We start from the raw sequence: 22,337 nt of genomic DNA on the forward strand, positions 1-22,337 counted from the left end.
CAAATTACATTGCCGTGCCTCCTTTCGGCCTCTTTCCAAACTGGTCCTGCAGGGCGACACTAAATGGAGAAATAGCCATCTTGGAAACAACTGCAACCCCATGACACCAGAGACATGTCCACTCCAGCATGGGCTCTGCAGCCATCCAGGCTTTCTGCCAGTAAAATGGGAAGCAGCGCTGCCTCTGAAAGGAACAGAAATGTTTGTTCTTCACTGACATCTATTGACTGCAGTGTTCTAACTGCAAAGCTCTGCACAACAATTAGGCATTCATTTTTGCAGGCTGCTGCGGGGCTCAAAAGCAGAAGCAGACTCTGAAGGGAATCAGACACAGGTTTGAGAGGGGGCAGGTTTGTCTCTGGGTAGCTAGGGACGGTCCTGATGCACAGCCTGGTTATGAAGTCCTTCATTTCTGACTGCCAGTGTCTGCAAGGACGCACCTGGGAATGATCAATCCGCACCACTCAATCTACTAGCAGCCACAGTAGAGACAGGATGATGGGACAGATGATGGCATTCATGTGTAAGCAAATATTGACGCTTAGGAGTAATAAAAGCAGATTTTCCTCTTCTGCCTGCAAGGCTTTTCACTAAGACAAAGGACAACTGTGGTTTGTTGTTCTCTGTCATTTGTGACCTTGGTAAACTACTTAGACCTAATCCAACAGCCAGGTAGGTATCACTGTGCTGCTCAAACTGCAGTTAGTTGCATAGCTACTTAAGAGGGATGAGGAATTAATCAGTCTACAGCATTGCCTACTGGCTAAATTAAGGATTTACCTACATTACAATTAAAAAAAAAAAAAAAAAAAAGTACAGCAGGACTTCATTGGCAGGTGAATGAAATGCAATATAAAACTAGCTTGTACATCTCTGTGCTATCCAAGCTCAGACACCAATGACAGCAGCTTAATTGAAGCAGCCCAGACTTGAGTTCCCCTGCTTCTCGGCAGGGGCATCAGTACAGAGGCACTGCAAGGCACAGATCCAGTTAGCTCGCTGTTCTCTACAATGCCATGCACTGCCTGCAACTTTACCCTGAAAACCCCTGAAATCTCTTGGCTTTCATTATAAGTCAAATGCGTGCTTTCTTTAAACAAACAAATAAGAAACTTCACGAGCTCCACTCTTTCGAGCTGCAAGGTGCTCAATGACATGATGGTAAAAACCTGGCAGTGTATGAAGCATACTAGAGCAAGTAGTAAAAAGCAGCATGGCTTGCAGACAGCCCACAGGTTTTTTTACAGTGAGAGCGCACAAAGACACAAGGATGTTGATATACTGATGTGGCGAGTCTGGACTAGGGCTTGTTTGCAAGTCATCAGAACTACTGCCCATAAAACCCTTTCATACTTCATTCTGGTGCAAATGCAGCTCCAGCTCCTTTAAGAGATAGCAGCATTCACAGAACTGAATGAATCCAAAGGCAGATCATGATAACCATTTTGAACTTTAAGTTCATTAAGTCAAATCAATGGGGGTGTTCTGTATTTGTCTGGATCAGATTACTTCATCCAATTCTCAAGCTTTTTAGACCAGGCCTCACCTAATCAATTGCAACACTTCAGTTGGGCATCCCTGATCAGAAGGATCAGTGACTGGCGATGCATCTCCTTCCAACTTGAGCCTGTTGCTGTGGACAACACATGACAAGATGTAACCAGGAAAAAAAGGTGGGAGAATAAAAATAGTCACACTTTCACATGGACTGTACAGGCAATAAAACATCATGCAACTACAGGCTTAGTTAAAAGTTATATCCCTGGAGAGACTACCTCCATATTTAACACAAGAGTGGCCATGTTAGCTCAGATATATGTCAATTTAGCCCAGAAACTTGTCTGCAAGAGTATGTGAACAAACAGGACGAGCACATATTTTCCTGAATATTCTCCCAACCTTAATTACATTTTGTCCAAGAACTTCCAAGGAATTTACCATTAGAATCTATGACAGATGGATGCTGATTCAGCTGATATCATCATACTCTTACACAGTTCTGTGTGTACTTTTGCCCTATTTTCAATGAGTTTTTAAGATTAAATGATTAATTCCTATCAGTAATAGTAATGTCATGTCCTGCTCCTCACCGTGTCAGAGCTATACATTGACATTTTAGAATGAACCACTGATATATTTTGTGAAATAAGGATAAAAATCAACTTGGGTGTTTCCCATACAAAAAATAGGAGGAAGAAACCAAGGTTCAGAACCAGAGGAACCATATCAGGTGTCAGATTCGTGGAACACATGGCCCAAGGCTGTTTTAAGTGTGCTGAGGTTTTTAAATGTTTGTAAGCCATGTCCAGCTTTGGAAATCCATGAGCTGCAAATGTTTTGAGGCCACAGGAAAACTGGAAAGCACTGCCAAATAGAACATGGCAGATTTATATTCCTCAGACATCTGCTTTTGGTCACTGCTAGCTTCTTCAGTGGTCTTCCCCTAGCTCCCTGTCCCTCTCAGTTTTACAGGTATCTAACACAACTCCCTTCAGTTATCCTTCTTGCAAAATGAAGAATTCTTACTTGGCTATTGCTCATGCTGAACCTGATTCCTTCCTTTCATCATCCATTTTATCCTCCCACAACCTTTTGAGTGCTACAATCTTTTTAACATGTAAGAAATAAAACACGCAGTATTCAAGATACATGCAAATCACTGATTTATACAGCGGAATAATTACTTTTATCCTTTTTGTTCCATACGCTTTTCCTAATAATTCCTAAAATTCAGTTTGCCTTTTTAGCTGCTAGCACACACTTCAAACCAATAGATATTTTTCTGGATTATAACTGCTCAGTAGAAATGGGTATTTTTTTTATATATGACATTAGGATTGTTTTTCTATTAAGCTCATCTTATTACATATATCTACCCAGTTTCATCAGCCTGCTCTTTACTAATAATTTGTTATCATTGCCTCCACATGGCTCACTGCTTATACCCGTTTATACCTTTTTAATAAAAAATTAAAAAATCCTTCCATCTGCAAAAAGAAAATAATGGCAACCCTTTTAGGGGAAGTGGTCTGTAATGCTACAGAGGTGTGGGAGACAGCTATAGAATGGGACCGCTCCCAAATGTTTCTCTTTCCTCCAGTATCTCTAGCAGTGGGAAAGCTCTATTAAACCAGAGCCACATATATAAACATATCTAGGATCAGAAGCGGGGATAGACAATTCTGCCCAAGAACAAGAGAGAGAAGCAAACCTACCATCCGAGGATTTTTCAGACAAGGGTATTAGTGACAAATTTTTCTAACTCATTTATGCAACAGGTTCATGCATAATAGAGCGTTTTTCTTCCACTGGACATACCTTATTACTGCTCTTATAATGCTGACACTTAGGATAGTTAGTCCCGATGGGTATAACTAAACTTATTTGGAGTTATTTCTGGAAACAAGAAATATTGTTTAAGAGAATACTAGTAGAAAATGTAATTTAAAAAAAACCACTTCCCACATGAGCTCTGGAAAAGCTAGTTAACTAATGTGTGCTCAAGGTTTAAAAGTATTAAGAACTTGAAATCACCAAGTATTATAAAATCTCTCCAACCTCAAAAGGCTGAGTTTTATATGATTCATATTGATTTGAAATGAACTAAGGTCAGAACACGTTGGATCACCTTACAGGAAGTAGCACAGAACTGGAGAGAAAGATACACTGAATAGGACAAAGATCAGATAAAAATAAATTAACGGAGCCAGAAGTAGGTAAAGGGCTAACCCCTACCTTTGTGCCAAAGTTAGCAAATGTAATGACAATATGTTAATGTCTATTCTACTCCCCTCTCCTCAACTCTCCTGGCAAGAGCCACCAAACAGCCAAATCCAGTAGAGATCTCAAGGCCTAACCAAAACGGGAAATCTCTCCGAGAACATCCCACCAAGTAATTCTCAACATGTTCTGCTCAATTTACAAGCGTATCCTTCTACAGAAATACTGGGCTGGCTTTGACAGCTCAGAAAACAGAGATATGACTACTACCTTTTCACAAACATAGGCACAAAGCACAGCACTGTGAAACCAGCTATTTGAAAACATGGAACACAGGCAAGTGAAAAAGTTTATTTAAGAGGGTATAACCACACATGCAAAACACTCAAGATTTGCTTCCAAGACCAGATCAAGATGAAGATTTGGAGTAACTGACTGTGTGTGCATGTGATTAATTTGGGCATTACATTTGTCTGCCTTCATCAGGTATAATCCATTTGTGTGGCACATGAACTTGGAAGTGTATGATTTACACCACACAAATTCATCATAAATCACTCCATAACCATTCTCTACTCAAAAGACGAAAGAAAACGGTTTATTTCAAATTTCAGGTAACCAGCTATTTTTTCATAATAGCTTATTACAAATTGTTGCACAGTTTATTTTTTTCAGTTTCACAAAATTATGTTAAAGCAGCCCACATTATCTAAGATCTTTTTTGGAATGTACTAGGCAATTTAAAGTAAAAAGCAAGTGCTCGCATGACCAAAAGAGATTATTCCAAAATTAGTCCACTATAACAAAAATGACCACTGAAATCTAGTCTGAGTGAACAACACACCTCTAATGAAAAGCAGTCACAGTGCCAGGATATGTACTACAACAGCAGGCATTGGCAAAAGATGCTACACTTTTGAAACTTGTCCGGGATCTGGAATTTCCCCTTTAAGGTGACTGTTAGGGTTATCATCACTATCTTTGTCTCTGTGACCACTAAATCCTTTGTATGATTGAGGATCTTCTATCAAATCAAGAGGAGTAATTAAAATATTCATCATGCTACTCTAGTTTATAGTTAGACTTTCCCTTGCAATGTGGGCAACACAAATCTGAACCTTTCAGGCAGAGGATCATGCATCTTCCATATCGTCAAACAGGGGATTGTAAATACTCTCTAGGGCTCTTATTCTTCATATTCTTCCTATATGCCCAATGTAAGATTATACCACATTTTTCTAAACAAGAATTTGTCAAAGCAAAAACACTTATATATCAGCTACCATTTCTTCCTGCTCATTACCAACACTCATACAAAAGTGTTTCTACATTTATTTTTGATACATATAGAAATTTTGGGTAGAGACCCAAGGTATATGCAGCACATTCAGCAGGCCGCTGAAACATTAGAAGAGTTCTTGATTCAAACAGTAGGCTACAAACAGTACTGCCACACATATTTCTATTATAATTGCACTTACTCATATTTTTTGCTTTCTCTAACATAAAAGGAATGGGAATCAAGTTAATCACAGTCACCTTGTTTAAAGCTATCTATTCACAGGAAACTGTTCTTGAAATCAAAGTCAGCAAGTTACTTGACGATGACAAGGTGAGGTAACTAAACACTTGGCCAATTCTATACGACATTATCAAACCTGAATTGTTCATCCAATCTGGACTTCTGAAGCTTTACCACATAGTCTACACAACTCAAGTAACTCACCTACCTATACCAAAGTCCATAGTTCTGTCCAAAATGTGGTGCCCCTGTTATCCAGCACAGAACCCTAAAACCTCACTGAAAGGAAATACTTAAATGATAACTTAGAGCTGATCAGTACAGTAAGCTATTCACCTGTTAACCTTGCTGCTGTAGATAGGTAGTAAAAAAATTTCAGTTTAAAATTTTGCTTTGTAAAAGGTTGTAAACACAAAGTTAATCAGAGGGCAATATATCAGCTGATATATTGGAAATGTCCATTTAGCAGAGACACAAAACAAAATGACAAGCCATTATTATTCACCTCAGTAGCAATTGCCTGTGTACCACGGGTATTTTTTATTTTTTAAGTGTTACCCAAGGCAGAACTTTACTCACAGATAAATACTAGGATTGAAAACTGATGGATATTTTTAGTGTCAGTTCTACAACTTTTTACAGATACTGAGTTCTTTAAATCAAGACATGGTAAAAATTGTATTTTCCATAAATACAAACATACATATACACCAACTTTAAATTAACATGCTAAAAATAGACTGTATATATACTATATAAACCCACAATCAACAACAACTTTTTTTTTTTTTTTTAAACAGCAGTACTTTTCCATACAATAAACATGAAAGGCGTTTTTGGTTTTTTGTTTGTTTGTTTGTTTTTTCCCCCCACTCATTAGTGGTTGTAATAAAGCCTTCATAGAAAGAAACCGAGTTTCTGTAAAGGGAAGATCTCAAAGTTAACAGGAAATTGATTGACTAAGCATTTGAGTATGTTAATTTAAGCACTGTAATAAAACCCAATATAAACAGATTCAAAGATAAGAGGCACGATTCCAAATGCCATTTAAATATTTATGACCTTAAAACTGAACACATGCTTAAGTGCTTTTCTTAACTAACACTAATATTAACTGGTTTTACAGTAACTGCCCTGTCTTTTAAAACTATAGGAAGAAGTTTGATAGTTATTTTACACCTGACCTCTCCAGCATATGCTAAAACTTTTCCTTACTAAGGATGAATCCTGTAAAAAGCAAACACACAACTACACCATCATGTTGACATTTGATAGAGGAAATATAAAACAAATAAGCAAAACTGACAGCATTTTTTTTTAAGTCTGAATCACAAATCCTCAAGTTGTGCAAAATCATTGATCCCTGAAAATATTCAGATTATGAAATAAAAGACACATCATTCCTGTAGGAAGAGTAGATTTACAGGACACTACCTTTTGTAGAATTCCTTCCATTGCACTTAAATGGCTTTTAAAATAATCATGAATATGATCATCGTTATCAGCATATGATTGTGAATATCAGCACTTAATCAAAGTGGGACTTAAATTAGAAACATCTTTCTAACACTACTGCAATGTAAAACGTGAAAGATAAGCCATCCTTTGGGACACTTACTGAGAGAGAAAGAGGAGAAGAAGAAAAGCAGGATTGACCAGCTGTATTACTCTTTTTTCATTAGTCCCTTACTTCCTCTCCTGCTGTTCTCATTTCCCCCCCATTTCCTTTCCTGCTGAACTCATTTCTTCCTTTTGCTTTCTTGCAGAGTTCACTTTTTCTAACAACAGGAATATGTGTTCCGCAAACTCCCGGACAGCTCCACAGCCACCATTGCTTTTACAAATATAACCAGCAGCCTTCTGAGCAAGTGCACAAGCATCAGCAGGCACACCGCTCATGCCAGCTTTCTTCAGGCATTCCACATCAGACTCTTCATTTCCTATTAAGAAAGATGAGAGACAAGGCAAAATATCACAGAGGGGAAAAACTGAGCAAACTCAGTATTTTTCTGCATACGTGTCAATCTCTTTTTTTAAAATTTGTATTCTTGCCACAATTTTCATCTCAGCAGCTCAACAGCACTTTGCGCATGCGAGTCGGTTCTTGGAAAATCTTAATGATACATGTAAACACTGATCACATGTCACACAATCTTCAGGCAAGAGAATAGTACTTTTAAGAGTAATAAAATTATTTGAGCAACTGAATAAGCATTTGCAGGACTATATACTTAAGCTGTCACTGAAATACAGTTTTGTACAGGATCATATGGCTTTCAGTTTTAATTCTGTCCATTTCTTGTTTCCATCTCAGAATGTAATCTACACAATATTCATGTGAAATGAACTAGAATCAGTTCAGAATTGTGAGCTGTAACTGTATGCTTACACAATACCAAAAGCTTTCCTAAATCTCATTATAAAAATAGCTAAGACTTCCCTTACCAAATTAGACACTGATTCATCAATGCCTTTAATATTTAGACTGTACCCTAACAAGCCTTAAAATATGTAGCTGCTTTTGGTGATTGTGTGCTGTAATTTGCATGTCAATCCCATTAAGTTTAGTGTATTAACAAAGAGCAAAGTGTTTTGGAGCTGAGCAGCATTATGAAGTTTGTATTTGTGCATACTATATGAAATTTTACTACCAAAAAAAAAAAAAACCACTGAACAGACCTAAGTAAGCGACTTCTTTCCAGTTCAAACCCATGTCTTTTTGCCAGTCCTCCAGGACTTGTAATTTATTTGTTGCGCTAACTTTTGCTATACATCCCAGCTGCATGGCTGACAGTGTTTTTGAACAATCTCTTTCAGAGATCAGTCGAACCTATTAAAATATAGTCAAGTCAGAGTAAATTCTACATACAAAGAAATATGACATGTAAGTTGATTTATTAAAAAAACAATAGAAGTTTTGCTCATAGAAGCTCTCACAGATGTCAGAAAAGCATTGAATAACTGGTTTCTTCAATCGAAACTCAGAGCAGAAGTGATTAGCATCCGAAACCCCATTACAGTCTTCAAGTTGCTTTGGGAAAGTGAAACACCATTCTGTAGGCTTCCCTGAGCTTCAAAAAAAGAAATTTACATTTGTCTTTTTAAATGCAACATGTACCAAATAAAATACTGGATATCACAGTACAGTGGCATGCTGACTATCTAGTGCAATATCATCTCATTAAGCCACAGTAGGGAATAAGAGAACTCCCAAGGAAGATTTCTGAAGTATTTGTAGCAGTATAATATTATGAAGTATTTTCCTTGACTCCTCTACCTAATAACATCATTTTATTTACAGTAGGACTTCAGAGCATCAACAGAATACTAAACAGACTGAAATAGCACAGCACATTAATCTTTGGAAGTTAATTCCAAATTTGAAATTTCAGAAACAATGTACAAGTTACGCTAAAACCAGATTATTGCAGCAGGATTTTTAAAAATCTCAGACACAACCCCTCCAAGTTTTCTGTCCACGCTGTAGACAAGCTTATCTTCCTTAATTGCTTTTAAATACTGACAAATACTTGGCACTGATTTTAAATACAGAATTAAGAGGAGTGGTGCACAAAGCAAGAGTACATCAGCAACATATACTAGAAATACTTGAAGTACAGCACAAAGACCAGGAGGTTTTTAATGAAAGATTCCAAGTCACAGCAAGTATGGAAATGAGATCCCACAGGCAAGAAAACAATTATTACAAGCTTCCTCCCCCTTTTGGCTCACAGAAAATGAGGCTGAGGGAGTTTTGAAAACCCATCTACTCCATTTCACTGCCCCAAGGCAGCAACAGTTGCATCAAAGTATGTCATGAATGTCTCGTCTAACCTGTTATAAAAAAATCCTACAATAGAGACTCCAAAAATGTACCTGGAGAAGTCTACCTGGGGTATAGCTACCTTTGCCTTATCCATGCCTATCTCTATTTGCAACAGAACTGAGTTAAGGCTCTTTGAAGGCAGCCTAAATCCGTACTTAGTTCTTACTCCCCTGAAATTCTTCTAGCTGTATCAAAGGCAGCAGCACAAACAGAAAATAGCCAGAAGGCTAATTTTACATAAATGCAGGCAAAGATTCAGATCAGCAGAATTTACTAGCAGTAATAATAATCAATGCTAATAATGAAAGTAGCCATGTTACAATCTCTGTTGTTTCAGTCTTTCATTTACACTGAATTCTTACAACTTCAAAGCACATAAGTTATGGTTAAAACAACTATGCAGACAAAAGTGTTTGGGGTTTGACTTTGTAACAATCTTTGTAACAATCATGGGTGAGCTAGGATGAACCAACTAATTTGCCTGGTTATTTCTTCCTCTTCTATAGCCAAGAGGTGACAACATATCCCTACTTGGTAAAGCTGACTTCTAATTAATGAGTGTCTAGAGTACACAGAACAATATGATTGGTGCTAGCAAAACACCATAAAAATTTCTTCCCACATTTTTCCAGGACAAAAAAAGAAAGATGCTATAGCTACTGTGAATGATTGAGAACTTTCTCAAACCACTTTTATTTTCCTCTAAGGGATCCAAGAACAACCTTTGTCCCAACCCTGAACCAATGTATGATGCTGCTTGATCACAAGTACTCTGAAGAAACTTCAACTTACATGCTGCAGAGTTTTAGAATCTTTTAGTGTTCAGATTACATCAGATATAAAGCCTCACATTTCAGAGCAACACTCACCTGGATTCCTCTTTTCTTTAACAGATCAATACCAACAATATCTCTATAATCGTAGGAGACCATTTCCTTCTGATCTTCTGTCACATAAATGCGACCATTTGTCAGGCATCCATCAATACTGCAAACCAATAGCTTCACTTCTTTTAATGGCTCTTTGCCAAAATATCCAAAGCTAGACAAAGAAGTTATCTTTTTAGGATGGAGGTTTTTGCACACTCCAAAACCAAGTATTTCAAATACAATTGTGATCTTCAGACAGAAGAATCAGCTTTGAAATTCTTTTTTTCTAATGTCTTTTCTCCTCATCGTCACTCTCCAACTATACTCTCCCTCTTCAAAGAAAAAAAACAGAACAATCCAAAAGACAGCTCAGTTATGTTGTCCATTTAAAAATTAGGATGAGATTTATTTCCTTAGGATAAGAGGTTATGTTCTGTAGCATTTATCTGGGACAAAACCAAAATGGACTGAAGGATGAGAAAGGCACAGAAAACATATTCCATTCCCACCCATTATTTCCTTACAGAGGTGCAGAGCAGCTGCAAAGAAAAGGCAGCTGGCAAGATGTAATCAGTTCATGCCTTCTACATGAACACTCTCAGTCATGTGCATCAGTAAATGTGGTCCAGACAATGGAAGCCTAGGACAACTCAGCTGGAAAAGCCAGAGATGATGCTAACACATTGCTATGGCATAGTGAGGCTTACACTTTTCCACAAGCTGAACTTTAAAAAAAAAAACCAAACAAAAAAAACCCCAAAAAAACCATACAGCAAAGATAATTCAAATGATTTCAACAGAGATAAGAAAAAAATGATGGGCGGAAATAAAGTTGTCCAATTATCTTTGATCCTGATTACTTACATTAGATACTTTATGAATTCACATGACCGTACTCTGAAACAATAAGCGATATCAAAGAAATAAAGGAATAAAAAGTGCTTTTACCTCAATACTCTCTGCTCTGCAATAGGCCAATCAATGTCTATATCAATATCCACACTGTGCTCTGCCCGCATTTCATAGTAGGCCATTTTACCACCCTAAATGAAATAGAACCCATTAAAATTTTCTGCTTGGGTTAATACAAATAAAAACCTGTACAGTTTAGTACAATGTAATGAAAGTTAAGTATCTGGTTAAACAGTGGTCACAATAACTTTATATAAAGTGAACTGTCAATAATGATGTTTTTGCCAGTGTCACAGAACCAAGCACTTGAAGGAACTTTCTATAGGCAATGGTTAATAAGTATTTTCATTTTACAACTAGAGAAAGCGTGTAAGAAAGATGTTATGCATTATAGTCATTACATCACATTAATTTCACTAGGTTATACACTAGGTTATTCACTAGGTTATACAGTAAAATAGTAATACCTTTTAGCATTTACTTAGTAATAGCGTGCTTATTTTTTGTTTGCTATCTACACAAAGACTTAATTTCAATTGGAAAAATATCCACCATACCCCAATGTAATTAAAAAAAACCTAAAAGCCCTGATCCTCGGAGAGTTAGTGGCCCAACCTTCATGAAATGTAGAATTCAACACAACTGTGCTATCCAAATCAATGCTTGCAAGTCCATACAGCACTAGCTGGCACTGCATGGGTCTGTGCAAATTACAGAAACCAAAAGCTAGTATCTCTGCATTAGAGAGGTATCTGGAAAAGACAGAAGTAAGAACCTGGTATTCTTGACATACCTAGTACGGTATTCACTTAGCATACCTTAGAAATATGGAAATATCTACATTGGGCTTTTTTTCAGTTCTCCTGACAAATACTGGAAATGATCTGTAAGATGGAGAACTTGTCTTACACGAGAAAACTAAGAGACTATACTTGTAGACAAACAAAATGAAAGCTGAAGTAAATACATTTGTTCTGCATTACTACACTGGGACGTAAACATCAGGAAAGGGAAAAAGACTGTTTAAGTTACAGTACAAAACTGGCGTAAGACTAAACTGGCCAAGAATACAAGTTTATAGATTAGATGAGAAGCCTATGACACTGCATGAAGGTCAGTTTCACTCCCTTACTAACACTAAAATGAATTATAAGATATGCACCTACGTTCTGGCGAACTGATGTGAAACTCAATATTGTACTGTTTTAGGCTCATAGCTATATACTGCTCAATATTAGTTGTATAAATTTGTTTGCTGTGGAGGATGTTGTTACTGGAACCGCCCTAGCTAGCCCTGTTAAATTAGAAATAAGCAAACTGTTCTGAGCTCAAAGTGCTGTTACTTCATACTGACTACATCAGAAACAGAAATACATTATTGAATTTAGAACACTCTATAACAAGAGTAAAAGATGTATTATTCTAAAGAACATGAAAAACAGAAGCACTAACCTGCAAATAGCCCTTCTCAATCAAATGTCTCTTGGCAAAATAAAATGAGCCATTTTCATACAGCTCCCCAGGCCAATCTTGCCTCCGGTACCGTTTTGCTGGATTCAGGTTTTGGGGCTCTGTCATTTTGTTTTCTGTTACAGAGAAAAATGACAAAATAAGTTTTCCAGAATCCCTGTTCAGAGTCACTCAACTTCCTTTAAATAGCTTTCTGCGAAAAAATTAAAAACACAAATCAGTCACCAACTTCTTTTGCTATTGCCTATCGTTGCTTAGCTTTATAAAGAATCACTGAATTGCTTCTTTTTCTTGGACTGTCAATAACTGGAGGACTGCCCTGCATTTCTAGCAGAGGAAAAAGAAATTTTTTCATTCCAACTTAAAAAAAAAACCAAACAAAAAACCCCTGAGAAGTCATCAGCTCCAAAATTGTTTACTAAAAGGAGTAGGGGGGGACATTCTTCTAGACTGTCCTTGCCAATGTGAAAGAAATACTATACTCTTTCCGTACCCTATCTCTTAGTACACAACAGAAAGGGGTTTGACTCGCAGTGAGGGTAAATGCAGGAAAAAACCATTCAGCTACCTATGCCTAAAACCAGGAATGCCCTGAATGAACTCCTGAGAGCTGAGACGACCAACCTGAAATCTGGAAGGTGAAAAAAGAGCATATGAGAAGAAACTTTGCCTGTGAAAACATCTTGGCACTTCCCCAAAATACTTCCTATTTAAGGATACGCATTATGTGAACTTTTTATAAGTGGTTTAATCAGTGTCCACAAACAAAACAAACAAATGTCTTTCAACAAACATGATCCCGTAAGATCCTATATTGTTATCAATGCCAGTAGTGCATGCAGCAGAAACTGAACTAGGGACCAGAGACTTCTGGCCTTACACCACCCAAATTCACATGCGCAAAGCAGCTAAAATTCACCAGGTCTCATGATCTAGTAACCATGAAGAAGTTAGAGGGCATTCTCAAACACCCAAAACATCCTGAGGCTTTAGCATATATACACACACCTTGCATTTCATAAATACACTAGAGCTTTGTCCTCAATGAAGTAAACATTTCCAGTCATTGAGAGACACCTTTCTCTTTCAGGATGCATCAATATTAAAATATAATGCAGAAGGAACAACAGAAATACACAGGAAGAGATATAAAAGTCTCTTAACATAATCAGTACTTCAAAGCCATCTGGAAGAAAAAAAAGAAAAAAAAAAAAAAAGAAAAAAAAAAGGGAGTACAATACTAAACTGTATAATGCTCCTGTGAATCATTGTCACCTGGAACACCACACTCCTGAAAGGCCATTTGCTTTTACCTTTAAGCTGCTAATGCTTGCACAATGTGTTCCTCATTCTCCTCGTGAATGATTCTTTATCTCTCACCACATTAAAAGACTTCAGATGTCATTTTATACTAATAAATTATTTGCTCTTTTAGGTAGGCCTTGAGGCTTTTTTATTTTAATAATCTACCTATGGAGACTAGATGGCACACAATCACTTCAGAAGACACATGGCACATCCAAATGAGATTTAATCTTCCACAGATGTCCATTCTAGCATCTCAAGATGTGAAGTGGACTTTCACTTGGTTGCCTAAAGTGCAATCCACAGAATCCTAAACTGCCATCCACGATTTTGATAATCTTCTTATACTTTACGAACAAACTGTGTCATGTTACTTCTCCTCTTATGAGGAAAAATGAGAATGTTCAAGTTATCTGTTTATTCTAAACAAAGGCTTAACTTTTATTCCAACTTATCTCTAATACCAAGCTTCATTTATTTCACATGCTCTTTTACAGCACGATGCTTTGTAAAGTCATAAAAAAATTTTTCATCCAAAGCAATTTATATCTCCACAGAATAATCATAATGTCCGAGTAACATATTGACTTTTAAAACAGAAAAATAACGTTGTGACAGTATCTGAACTAACCAGTTTTAGAAAAAGCAGCAAACATTTCTGCTTTAATCACAGAAACAAAAACAACACAGATAATGTGCGGAATAGTTCTTTGTACAAGGACAAAAGGTATTTCTAAAGCTACAACAAAGTACAATCTTTATTTGTGAGTAAAGAGTTCAGTCTTTAGTCATCTTAGCGACTGTAGCTGAGAGGCATATTTTCTCTGGGAAAAATAGTCATATTCTTCTGTATGAGCTAATTAACATGAGTTCCGTCCTCCTGACTCAAAGGCAGTTTGTAATCTGACATAAGTTGGCAGCCAAATTAGCAGGCTGAAAGAAACCCCAAGTCTCCAGGCTAAGAGGTTGCCATCCCATCTTCAGTAAGACTTCACCTCACATTATTTGTCCTTTGTTAGCTACTGCATAGTAAGAACAAGCACTTTCCTAGTTAAGACAGGGCCTCAGTGTCATGTCTACACACATGAATACCAAGCCGAAGTTAACATGTAAAGTTTTGGGGAGCTTTATTTTGAGCCTAGACAAGTTAATAACATTTTAATTTTCAATACCTTATCACTTCTACAAAACAATTACAGAAAGGCTGAGCAATGATCAGTAATATCAAAACAGCACTACTTAAAAGAAATTTCTAAGCCATCTCATGCCTCTCCAAAGAACTCAGCCCCTGTCTCTGATACCACTTCCTAATGTAAATACCATGGGTATGAAAATAAACAGTTTGAAAAAAAAAATTGATTAAGTATAACTGTAACCAGAAACAGCTAAATATTACCTCCTTTTTTTACCTCGCTCCATCTAAATTGATGCCGTCTCACAACAGAGAAGACAGAATCAAACCCCTCCCTCTGGATCAGATCTGCCACTTTTATAAGATCACTGGGATGTAAACAGGGAGATGTTGCTTGAATATTTCCTACAATATCAACCTCTAAAGAAAAACAGAGAAACATTTATGAAACAATTTACATTTTTAATACACACAACTGCAAAGTGTCATACAAGTGGATGCCACAAAAAAACCCAAAAATCTTTTTAGCTTTTAATTACTAAAGGCTTTAGTTATTTTTCTAAATAATAAGTGCATCATCCCTCTGGGGCTACAACATAAAAATTCAGCATATTTCATTACTGATTTACCATGATGATGATGAAGAAATTCTTTGATAGCTTCTAGAGAAGTTGAGGAGTCTTGAGAAACTTCAGGGCTCCTGCGATGAACTTGAGCGCCAAATTGCTTTGCAACCTTCTCAATTTCATCATGGTCTGTAGAAACCCATATGCTGTTCGTAGACAGTGACAGAAATTAATATAAAGAATAAATCTCAGCATTGCTGACTTGCCTGCCATAACCTAACCTGAACAACACCCTGGCTTATGTATGTACTACACCTTGCAATGAGAGGAACTAGTTCTTATGTTCCCATTAGTAAAACTATCCCTGTCAGTCCAACAAACAACTTTTAACAATAGGGATAAAACATACACATTCACTAGATTGTAAAATCTCAAGCTTGGGTTGCATTTCAGTTTAATACTGTAGGGTGCTTTCCACGTAGGAAGCTTAAGCAACATAAAATTCAGAAGTGTTACCAGAAAAATCCAGTGTCAGCACATCACAGTTTATTAGGCATGCTAACAGACCAATGAATTGTGAATGGGTTGAATGAGGCATTCAAAATCATTTAAGAGTTCAGAAACAAGACTGACAACAAGTAAAACTGCCACACAGTTAAAAGATTAGCTTATTCTGCAAGTGTTTTAAAATGTGTTAATTAGGCTCCATACAGTCCCAGGGAAAGAGCTGTTCCAAGTTACAATCACGTATGTTTTGGCACACAAAACCTTCAATACTGGTAAACCAAGACTGTGACTGTTCAGGGATAATAAACGCTTACAAAAGAAAGGGCTAAGTCTGAATATTATGTGATGACAAACACTGGCTAAGCATTGTGAGGCCGTTGCTGCCATCATTGTGACAAAAAAGCACGTGAGATATAAAACCAAAAACTATGAAAAATAACCCTTCTTCCTCAGTAACACTGCCATTCTCAATGCACTGTACATAGCAAATGGTGCTTTAGTTAAGTTTTTTCATCCAGAGACATCATGGGATCATCAGAATAAAAATATGTATGACAGCGACAGCAACATCAAGTCACACCCACGTGAACAAAGGCCAAAGAGGTATTTTCCATAAACTGCTTCAGGCTGGTTAGCTTAAATATACACTCCCCATTCAACTAACAGAGTTTTGTTGTGTAATGTGTACCCTGTCAGCACAGCTGTTTCAAAGGTGACTAGAAAACCTAGCACACTTCCACCTAATGCACCTGTTATGCCTCAAAGTTAGGCTACATAATCCTAACCGGCTTCCTGTTGTGCAAATTCAGATGCCAGAAACAAAATGAGGAGGTTGCTCAAACCACCATGTCCACCACAGGTCATGAAGCAATATGGATTCACATGCATTAAGTAGTTATCAGTAATCTAGGTAAGAAACACTTCTGACTGCTTCTTTACTAAAAATAAAACCAAGTCAGCGATGCTTCCTCCACTTTTCAGATACAGGGAAAAAGATTTTCTAGAATAGATAATGGTACAGCAGCTATGAGTTACAGAAGACTCATGCTTACTTCCACCTCTGAATCTAGCTGGGCTACGTTTCCACTTGACTACACCAAGTCCCTGCTCTGAACATAATACAGTAGGTTTGCATTGGGAACCTGCACCTAGGTATGGCACATACCAAGTGCATCCTAACCATGCAATGGTTTTAATTAAGTTTATCAGTATGTGTGTAGAAAATTCTCAGTTTTGCTCTGGCAGAAAAAAAAGAAATTTATAACGCCCATATCCTTAACACAAACAACACGTTTGTTTCCATCTAGCTCTAATTATTGCTACCAAAGTTTTGTGCACTGTGCCACAAACTGAGCTTCTGTTCTGTGTCACATGGGCACACGCGATTATTTCCTTCCACTTGACAGTTATGAGACTGCCTCCCAAGTGCTGTGTCCAGCTGTGGGCTCCTCCATACAAGAAAGAAAAACTGGAGCAAGCCCAGCACAGAGCCAGCACAATGGCTGGGAACTAGGAGCACACACGTGCCAGGAGACGCTGAAAGAGCAATCTTGATTCAGTCTTACGAAGAGGAGGCAAGAGGGCAACTTTACTGCTGTCTTCAAGCACCTGGTGGGCGGGCAGAGAGAAAACAGAGAAACTTTTCCTGGATGAGCGCAGTAAGAGGACACAGACACATACCGCAAGAACCTAAGTGCCAATTAGAAAAATCGCAAAACAGTTTTTCAACCACGAGGGCTATCAGTCGCTGGAACCACTGCCCGGAAAGGCTGTGGGGTTTCCATCCTTGGAGATACCCAAGCGCGGCTGCCTGCGGTCCCGAGCAAGCCTAACCACCCCAGATCTGCGCAGCGGGTGGGACCAGATGACCACCAACCCAAGTCATCCTGTGATTCAGTGATTCACTGCAGATTACCTCCTACAGCCCGGCAGTTTCATTTAATGCAGCCACCTCAATAAAGTAAAAATGTCAACGCTTACTGGCAAACGCCATCAACTAGCGGCTCCCAACCGCGAATCAGAACAACTTTAATTTCAAACTGCCGCAAGACTTTGATTCCTTCCTTCCTTCGCGGCTGACCCTCTCCAGGCAGGCAGAGCGGAGCCGTGGCTGGGTGCCGCCTGCCCGGCACCACGCCCTGCCCCGACCCACAGCCCGGTGCCGCGTTAACCGCACCCCCCTGCCCTCAGCGAGGGTCTCCTACTACACTCCCGCCTCATTCGCGAACCCGAAGGAGCGCTTTCAGCGGGGCCACGGGCGGCCCCGGGGGAGACCAGCCGCCCCGCTGTAGTTCAGCCGGGACTCCGGCGCCAGGCCTCGGAGCCCGTCACGGAGAAGCCGGCTGGGAAGGGAGGGCCGCCCCGGCAGCCCGCTGCGGGCAGCGGCCGCTCCCCCCGACCCCTCGCCGCGCCGGGTCCCCTCGGCACCGCCGTCCCGGGCCGGGACCCCCACCCCCGCCGCCACAGGCGCCCGGGCCGGCCCCTCCGCGGCGCATGCGCACCTGTGGAAGACGCCGGCGTCGACGGCGGCGCGCAGCACCCAGCCGATGAGCGGCACCCCCGCCAGCAGCTTGATGTTCTTCAGCCGGATCCCCTTGCTGCCGCCGCGCGCCAGCACCAGCGCGGCCAGGTGGGCGCGCGAGCCCCCCGCGCCCGCCTCCATGCCGCGCTCCCCTCCTGCGCCGCGCCCCGCCCCTCCTGCGCCGCGCCCCGCCCCTCCCTGCCACGCGCCCTGCCACGCGCCCTTCCCCGCGCCGAACGTGCGTGCGGGGAAGCGTAGTCCTGCACACACACACCCCCCCCCCCTCCCCGGGGGCGGGGCGCCGCCTCCGCCGCGCCTGCGTGCAGGAAGGGAGAGGGGCCGGGCGCCGCGGCGGGCGCGCGGGATCCGGCGGTTGTGTCGTCAGCCGCCAGCGGAAGTGCTCGGCCTTGGGCGGCGTCTGCCGCCTCGTGCCGCTCCCGCGCGAGGAGCCCCCGGCAGAGGGCAGCGCGGTGCCGCCGCCGCGCCGCGCGGGGGGGGGGGGGGGGCGTCCCCTTCAACGCGCAGGGACACCCGGGGTGGGTTAACGCACTCGCCTACAGGAACCGCACGGGCAAAATAAAGGAACGCACTGACAGTACAAGGCTGCACAGGAGCTTGGGTTTTGACGTAGTGTGGAAAATGGGAAGTAGAGGCCGTTGAGCGGCATCATAAAGTCACTCCCGGAGACGCGGGGTCTCAGCCCGTCGTGGAAACGTATCACGTGCGGTTCACTTAAGATGTGTTGCGGAGCAGAAGGGCCTCATCTGCCGCCGCCGAAGGAAACGCTCCCAGTTACATCCAGCTGTAGGCAGGCATTTCGGAAGAATAATCACCGGGGGGGGGTGTTTTTTCTTTCTGAAGTGGACATATGATCGAGGAAACCCAGCAGAGAGAGACAGCTTGCTCTTCTACTATGCAGACCAAGGCAGCACCTTTCAGGCCTCTTTTTTTTTTTTTCTTAGATGAGATTTAAACCAGTAGCCGTAAGCTGCTAAGTACCGTATTTCCTGCAGGCCACTTCCCATATACTTAACGTTGAATTTTTTTTAACTCCGGAGTTTCAAGCCTTTGTCACATCTAAGTTCTTACCTGTTTAGCACTACGCTTCTGTCAGAGGTTGCTGTGCCCACAACAGACCAAGTTAAACAAAACACGTGCCTGAACAAGACCGACTTCAGTGCAAGGTCTGGTGGTCTTGCTGAGAGCTCTGCCAACTCTGCTGTACAAGCAGGAATCTCCAGGAGGTTCTAAAGAAAAGTGCTGTCAGTACTAACTTTGTAACCTGGCACAACTCGTTTGCTAGATCCTACCCGTCAACCCTTTTAGACATAGATACAACAAAAAGCAATATCAAATGACTGCCAAACTTATGAACAAACACAACAGCTACATGGTGCAGTTCTGCTGCAAACAAAGGTCCTTTTTGTTGAGAAGAAAGATACAAGTCCTTTTGATGTCAGTTTTATGGATTGACTTTTAATCTAAATCATACCATTTTGTGCAGTTCTTTGAGAAATTCCTTTACAGTAGTCAGAGATGGCAACTGTATAGCATATTATGTTACAAAGAAAATATACAAGGCTTTAACAACTGAAGAATGAGAAATCGTATGCTGTATTAAATATATTTCAGAGTTTCTTAGATAATTGTTAGAATATTCAAAATTGCTACCTGTCAAGTAGCAATGAGTTAAACACATCTGTATTTTGGTTCATCACATCGTGAAAATTGGATAATTTATCAATAATAATATTTCGGCTATATAATTCAGTTCAGTACTTTCTCATAGTCCAAGAATATCCCAAGCAGGGAGCTGAGTCTGGATTCAGCTTTCATTTACAGAGAAATGTCATTAGAAGATCTGGGATACATCATAAATCTGGATGGGGTTCATCTAGTAAGAATTTTTTTACAAGTCTATGCATAATTAAAACCTGCTTAATTTTTTATTTTCTCTTCACATCAAAAGCAAATCTTTCACTCATAGGGCTGAAATGGTCCTCAGGCAAGTATCTTAAATACCTTTGTCCTTCTTCATAGACAGGTATCTAACCCAGTCCTAAAGGCTATCAGTAATGTTGACTGCATAACCTGTCCAGGCAATCTAGAGATTCATATGATAGGAAAGCTTTTCCTAATCTTTACAGATATCTTCTTTTCTGTAATTAATTCCTGTCTTATCCAAAAAAAGATCAAGAGAATAGATTATTTCCCATCTTTCTTCAGCAGGCATACGCATATTTGAAAACAGGCACCATCTCAACTTTTAGACTTTTCCTTTTCAGGATCATACGCATTAGTTCAGTCTTTCTCCTAGTTCAAATCTGCCAGACTTCGATCATCGCCATTATTCTCCTCCGGACTGTTTATAATGTAGTACTCAAAATTAAACAGAATATTGCAAGTGAGTGAAGCAGAAGGATTACTACTTCACGTACCTTGAGGGTTGTACTCTGTTTTATACACCTCTGTATAATTTACCTTTTCTTGCACAATATTGACATAATTCAGCCAGTGGTTCACTATGACCTAAGATTTGTTTCTGCAAAGGCTGGTACATAGCAAGATACTTCCAGCCTCTCTCTTCGCATCTGGCTGTATCTGCCCAAATGCAGTATCTTGCCTTTATTCCTACAGCAACCCCACCTTAAAATATTTTAATGTAAACCACATTCCTCTAGTTTATTTACGTGAAACCTGTGTGAGACCTTATCCAGAGTTTTACTAAGCTAAGATACATGGTATCTACTTCATCTTCCTCTAGCCACAGGCCTGGTTTTGTAGATTGAAATTATACTGATTTGACTTGTTATAGATAAGTTATTGCTGACTGCTATTAATTGGTTTGATTTCTTTTATGTGCTTACCAAAACTTGTTGATTATTTGTTCCAGCATTTTTTTCCCAGGGTCAAGTGTTTGACTAATGGTTCAAACGCATCTGTATCAAAATTTTGTTTCAGATCAAGAGTGTACTTCTGAACTGAGTCTCAAAGCACATAAACTGTTATGTGTCACACTACTTGCTAAAGCAGATATAGCGGATAGTTCCTAGGCTCTTTGTTTCCCCCCATTTTTAACATAGGGGGCATTTTATACTTCCTAGTCTTGGTAACTCTACCTGAGATTTCGTCAGCCAGCTGCTTCAGTACCCAAGGGTGAAACTCAGCTCTGAGCTAATCTGAGTACATACTACTCACCTAAATATATTCTGACTCGTTTCTTCCGTATTTGTATTGATGTCTTGCTCTTGAAGGGACTGTGTGGGTAACAGCACTCAGTGAGATAAGAGCATTTGCTATTCTAATAATAGAGCAGCGGAGAACAGAACAAAGAATATAATGCTTTCTGCTTCTTTGGAACATGTAACGCAGTTTTATGTAATCATGAAGTGGCCTGCAGGCACAGGTTTCCCAGCGTGGAGGAAAGGTTTTCAGCGCTCTCATCACCACTAGCCAGTGCAGCACACATTCCCACATCACATAACGTGGTCAAGGTCTTGTGACTGTACAGCCTGCCTGCCCCTAGTCCTGTCATGACTGACCATCCCTGAACAAGTAGGGCCAAACTGGCTCATTTCAAGGAAATACTGGTATAATAGTAAAATTAGTGGGAATACGTCTATTTTAAAAACATGTTCCATGCCATATGATTCCACTGGGGATAATAAAATCTGTGAATTTCCTTCCTGGCCACTGTTCAGTTGCTATAAAGTATCACGTTGTAGTTTCTCTCAAGAAAGAAGTCCATTCATTCAAGTCTGTGTGTAAGAGCAAATGAACAAAACCGGAGGCATTCAGTAGGTCTGTGCTGAGGTGTCACTGTGATCACTGTTCAAAGGTTATAATCTACTAACAGGGAGCACATCGTGGAACTTAGGCTATTAATTAGGGAAATGTTTTGTTATGCAGTGTGTAACTGTTATTAATGTGCATGGCTGAACAAGAAACCTGGCTGGTAATGATGGCTGGGGTCTGCTTTTAGACTAA

General features: G+C 39.9%; 1 protein-coding gene across 1 annotated transcript; it reads right to left on the reverse strand.

Moving 5' to 3' along the window:
* Positions 1 to 4,293: 4,293 nt before the first annotated feature.
* On the reverse strand, positions 4,294 to 18,526 carry CMAS (cytidine monophosphate N-acetylneuraminic acid synthetase). The gene is made up of 8 exons (XM_030041039.2): positions 18,331 to 18,526; positions 15,386 to 15,528; positions 15,021 to 15,176; positions 12,302 to 12,435; positions 10,886 to 10,980; positions 9,938 to 10,109; positions 7,922 to 8,072; positions 4,294 to 7,182 (listed from the first exon to the last, which is right to left on the reverse strand). The coding sequence occupies exons 1-8, from the start codon at positions 18,489 to 18,491 to the stop codon at positions 6,950 to 6,952; spliced, it is 1,245 nt and encodes a 414-aa protein (XP_029896899.1). The 5' UTR covers positions 18,492 to 18,526; the 3' UTR covers positions 4,294 to 6,949.
* Positions 18,527 to 22,337: the final 3,811 nt, after the last annotated feature.

The sequence above is a fragment of the Aquila chrysaetos genome, chromosome 17 (genome assembly GCF_900496995.4).
Source record: "Aquila chrysaetos chrysaetos chromosome 17, bAquChr1.4, whole genome shotgun sequence".
In the NCBI taxonomy this organism is placed as follows: Eukaryota; Metazoa; Chordata; class Aves; order Accipitriformes; family Accipitridae; genus Aquila; species Aquila chrysaetos.

What these genes read in the sequence shown, in the direction of transcription:
- CMAS (XM_030041039.2), bottom strand. Translation starts at nt 18,491, where the DNA reads ATGGAGGCGGGCGCGGGGGGCTCGCGCGCCCACCTGGCCGCGCTGGTG. An exon ending in GACGCCGGCGTCTTCCACAG is followed by an intron (nt 15,529 to 18,330) that starts GTGCGCATGCGC and finishes GTCTACGAACAG; the next exon opens with CATATGGGTTTCTACAGACC. An exon ending in GAGCGAGGTAAAAAAAGGAG is followed by an intron (nt 12,436 to 15,020) that starts GTAATATTTAGC and finishes TCTCTGTAACAG; the next exon opens with AAAACAAAATGACAGAGCCC.